Source organism: Eurypyga helias, unplaced genomic scaffold, assembly GCF_000690775.1.
Source record: "Eurypyga helias isolate BGI_N326 unplaced genomic scaffold, ASM69077v1 scaffold17756, whole genome shotgun sequence".
NCBI lineage: Eukaryota > Metazoa > Chordata > Aves > Eurypygiformes > Eurypygidae > Eurypyga > Eurypyga helias.
In genome coordinates, this window is record NW_010257460.1 from 6,405 (window position 1) to 11,618 (window position 5,214).

The 5,214-nt window shown below is 40.1% G+C and overlaps 1 protein-coding gene across 1 annotated transcript in view; it reads left to right on the forward strand.

Annotated features, from left to right (window-relative positions):
• Nucleotides 1-3,587, forward strand: part of DLK1 (delta-like 1 homolog (Drosophila)) — a gene marked incomplete at its 5' end in the record, with an annotated part of 9,312 nt that extends 5,725 nt beyond the window's left edge. Inside the window, 2 exons of the mRNA XM_010154031.1 lie at nt 14-155; nt 2,574-3,587. Of these exons, the coding sequence (XP_010152333.1) occupies nt 14-155; nt 2,574-3,315 (884 nt within the window). The remainder of the gene's footprint in view (nt 1-13; nt 156-2,573) is intronic.
• Nucleotides 3,588-5,214: the final 1,627 nt, after the last annotated feature.

Genomic DNA, 5,214 nt, shown 5'->3' on the forward strand with positions numbered 1-5,214 from the left:
GTTTTTTAAACAGATATTCACCCATGTTCTGGAAAGCCCTGCACCAATAACTCAACATGCATAGAGACGGGTGATGGAGGATATAGTTGTTTATGTGCCCAGGGATTTACAGGAAAAAACTGCCATCTCAAAAAAGGACCCTGCATTATTAATGGGTAAATATTGACTTCTGACATGAATTTTAAATCCACACCTTTACTATTACTCTGAATTCTTTGCTAAGTGAAAGTATCTTTGTGCTAAAATGCTTCTGCTAGATGCTGATATATTTATCAAACTTTACAAATCTGATTGTAAAGGTTGACAGATTATCAGCATGAGTTTGTGTGCATAATTTGAGTACTAAAAGTAACCATTTTCACATTTTGTATTTCTGAGTTTATGTCTTCCCACAATTTTGGTAAACAAATTTGAAGTAACTTCCCCTGCTATGGTCTCATGTCCAGTGAGACATAATTGTATATACAAACCATATACAGGAATTAGACCAGTAGCCAATGCACAAGCTGCCTGCACAAAACCATTTAGTCCACCAGCCTGTCATTTTCTTAGCTGACATATAATGGTATGTGCATAGTTTACTGGAGGGGATAATCCCACTTCCACCAGAACAGTGTTGGAGGCCATTGCTCTCCATTCTCTAAGAGAAGCGGGGCATTAGGAACAGCATTGCTGGCCGGTTGAGGGAGATGATCCTTTCCCTCTGCTCAGTCCTGGTGAGACGCATCTGGAGCACTCAGTCCAGTTCTGGGCTCCCTGCTGTGAAAAGGACATGGACATATTGGAGTGAGTCCAGTGAAGGGCTATGGAGATGATTAAGGGATGAGATCATCTCTCCAAGAAGACCATAACCAATCATTTACACAAGAACTGTACAAATACAGATTCCATATTTTGCTTAAAGCAGGCACAGTGGCTAGTGATTGTGGCAAAATTCCTTATTTGCATGATCGCCTTAAGTTGTCACAAACTGCTATGTCAAATGCCACGGACAACCACACCTTTTGCTTTCCTAATACTGCTTCCAGACTTCCAATTTGTTCTTGCAGTATCTTTATTTCCCGGCCAACATCTACAGTGAAGGATGATACAAGAGGTCAGAGCAGTTGATGTGGAAGCAGCAAACGGTGATTTCTCTACCATGATATTCAGGCTGTCCTGATGAATGGCCAACAATGTTTCAGTCCCCAGTAAAGCTTGGTTCATTCTCCATCATAACTACTCCCAGAGGAATGGCTGGGATTTGAGAAGCTCAACCTTACCTTGACTGGTGGTCAGGGACCATTTGTAGTCAGGACCTTATATCTCTTTCATAGTCATCTCACTCAGACATCAACAAATCTCTTAAAGCTCTGTGTTCCACCATGGAAATACATAATGGCCAATTGCAATGCATATGTGAAATGTCAGCATTCATGCAACTGTGATACTTGTTAACCCTGGGTCTTTCTCCAGGAAATGTAACACTTAAATAACAGCTTGGGCTTTTCAACTATGTGCTGGCACTATGCTGTATGTCTTCAGTGATTTATGAGTATTAGAAAACCTGTTGTTGCCAGTGAAGCTTGTTGTAAGCTTTGCCAAGTGTTATGTTGTCTTCTTCATGCCTGAAATTCATTTTTAGAAGGTAAGTTTTGAAAGCTTTGTTCATATATGATGAGCTGTTGTAAAAGTGGGTTTTGAGGTTTACTTGTAAACCTATGACCCAGGGCCCCTTTTCTGCTAACAGGTCCAGTTAACAGACCAAGTCCACATAGAATAGCTCCACTGAATTGCCACCTTTGTGCCTTTCTGTCAATGGGTTGGCCTATCTTTTGGCCTTACACCCAGTAGGGCACAATCACATCACAAAGGCGAAAAAAAAGATCTCTCACTGAATTAACATCACTTAAAACATAGTACCAGGCTATTAATAATTAAGTCCCTAAAGGGTTTGCAGAATACTTGGGTTTCTATAGTCCTGTCCTCATATTACAGCTGCCTTTTCCAAGGCTGAAATTATTGCATTTATATTTTTTATTAGAATTATATTTATCAAGATCTTTGGTGGTATCAAGAAAGTTTGCCATTAAATTTTGTGTATGTCATGGAGCACTCTAGAGGCAGAATAAAAACAGCTTTATATCTATCTTCTCTGGCAGAGTATTCTCCTTTGCCAATACAATACATAGATTATCTTATGAATATCCAGGTGGAAAACAAAGCCATGCTGCTAGTGTCCTTGTTCAGTCTTGTCTGAATAGTTACTAAGCTAAATTGCTCTAAGCATATGAAAACACTGAGAAGCTTAATTTGCATAAATGTTAGAAATAATTTAAAATCCCTTCACAGCTCTTCAATTTATATACTGGTGTACTAATCCTGCCCGAAGGGTCGGCAGAAGATATTATAATTTGTATTGACAAAGCTGTTGAACAAACTCATTCTTGATTCAACTTCATTGACTTCACTGGATTTGCATTTGGAATTGGCTCTTTTAAAGAAAACCAGCTCTTTATTATATAGTGTTTCCTAATAGCTTCTTTCATTCAACATTAATTCAATTCTGTCATTGTGTTTGTTATCTATTCTAGCTCTCCCTGCCAGAATGGTGGAACATGCATAGATGACAATGGTTTTGCACCACATGCTTCCTGTCTGTGCCCTTCTGGTTTTGCTGGCAACTTCTGTGAAATAGATAGAGATGACTGTGACTCTAATCCTTGTGAAAATGGAGGAACATGTACAGATATTGGTGTAGGTTTCAGCTGTTTTTGTCCCCATGGCTATACAGGAAAGCTCTGCAGCAGCCGTGTCATATTCTGTGCAAGTGGCCCATGTGACAATGGAGGCACATGCAGTGAACATCCCCAGGGAGGATTTGAATGCATCTGTAAACCAGAATTTGTTGGTTTGACCTGCAATCATCCCCGCAAAAACGCAAGCCTCTCTGGGGTGAAGATGGAGACAAAGCACATGCAGAATTACAAGCCACCCCCAAAAGCTCATCACAGATCAGTTCATCACCAACAAGAAATCCTGAAAATAACAATGAAAGAAACAATCCAAAGCGCAGATCCCTTGCTCAGTAGAAGCCAGGTGATATGTTTTGTTGTACTGGGCTTGCTGACATGTCTTGTTGTCTTGGGTACAACTGGGATTGTATTTTTTTCAAAATGTGAAATGTGGCTTGCTAATGCCAAATATAGTCATCTCCTACGCAAGAAAAAGAACTTTTTTCTGAAATCTAACAATGGGGAAAACCTGTCAGTTAATATTATCTTCCCAGAGAAGATCAAATTGACTAATTACACTAAGAACTACACTGCCATCTAGGCCCTCAAAAGCCCGACAGCAATTTGCAACTTTTCATAGCAATATGTAAAAGAGATTGATTTTATTGCCTGTGGTTGGCCTCAATATTTGTGGGTACATTTGCTGTAGCTTGTGCTGAGTGATAATGAAGAAATATAATGTATCTGTATTGCTAAGGATTTTTTCATTCCCCAAAATAAAAGTTAAAAAGGTATAAAGAGCAGGGAATGTTAATTTGATTTTTTTTTTCAAGACAACTATTTTTTTTTTTAAATAAAAGGTAATTTACCACTGGAACTTTCTGCAGCTTTGTCTTTGTGCATAGTTTATTTAGCAAGTACGGTACCTGTAAATTAGTAAAGCTTTTCTTTTTTCTTTCTTTTTTTTTAAATAAACAGCAGTTAAGGGCTATACTGGTTTATTTACTCATTTACAAATGTTATGCTACAGCAAATTCTGCAACAAGTGTCGCTGCCTAATTCTTCCACTGTCTGTAATAAAAACCGTAGATTGTGGTCAACAGGAGCAAACGCACACTGATGCCTCGCATATCCAGTGAGTTTTGCTATTTTTAACATGCTTATGGGACAGATTAATCTTTCTACAGAATCTAATAGGTCTTTGTGATATTCATTTCAGGTTAGTCTGTAACTTGGGATGCTGCCTCCATAAATTTTATTAATCTACCAAAATGTTAAAAAGATGTTCAATGGTTTTGGTCATAGTTTCGGCATAGAGACTTGGTAGCTATGTAAAGGATCTGATTCGAACTTTTCTATAAACATTCCTCACAGAACTCTGCTGAAAGAAGTCTCCTCTGTGTCATGTGGAGAAATGAAAATATAACGTGTCACCTGAAAGAGGACAGCTGCTTTTAATTTCTCATTTCTGCTTTTTCTCTCTCATGTTTCAAAGAGAGGACAAGATTTTCAAGAATCAAAAGCAGTACTGGCAAACATCTCAGTCTCATGAAAGCCACAGAATTGTTAGGGGCCTGAGAGCACTAACAGGTCTTAATGTCCCTGAGAGGCCTCACCTGGGTTCCTCACCCACCCCCTGCCTACAGGCCCATTCAGGTCAGCCCAGGGCTATCGGTCCTAATCTGAATGATGCTGTAGGACTGCTACTCTCCATCCTCATCTCTGCTTCACGGACAGACCTGAGATCTGTACTGTAGGTAGCCCATCTGCTGGATTGGCTTTTTGGACCTGTGCTCCAGCCCTGTCTCTTGCCCTATCTCCTTTTGTCCAGGGATGGACCCTGGACCTGGTTCATCACTAGCTGTGTCTGAGACTGTCGATGAACCCCCTAACCAGCACCAGCTCTGGCGATGTGTTCAACCTCTGTGAGCCTGTGCTGTTGGTGAGGGCATGTTCCACCCTGGGACACAACCCTCCCGGGTCTCCCAGCTTCAATTTCTTACTTGGGCAGCCTGATGCTGGCTGGTCCCATTCAAAATGCAGCACTAAAGATGTCTTTAGCTACTGTTAAGTAACAACGTGCTTCCCCAGCCACCTCAGAGGGAAACAGCAGCTTCTTCTGAGCTATCTGTTAACTATGCTACTCCCAAATCCATTACAGCTGCATCAATTAAAAAACCAAACCAAACCAAACCCCAAACTTTAAAGCACATACAGGTGATCACCCTAGGATTTTTTTCTGTTGATGTTTCTCTTAATTGCTATAGCAAGTTTGCTGTATTGCTGGTAATATTGGCACGTATGATAGCATCACAATGCAGTGCAAAGATCAGAGCTAACAGAATAATGATGTTGAGATATTGCTGTTGAAAGTGTTGACATCTAAACAACAGACTGAAAATTTTAAGGCAAGCAGATGCTACCTCTCAAAACTCTTGTGGGGAAGACGCCTATTCATCAAACCCAGCAGCTTTTCAATCCGTATCAGTGAAGATGACTA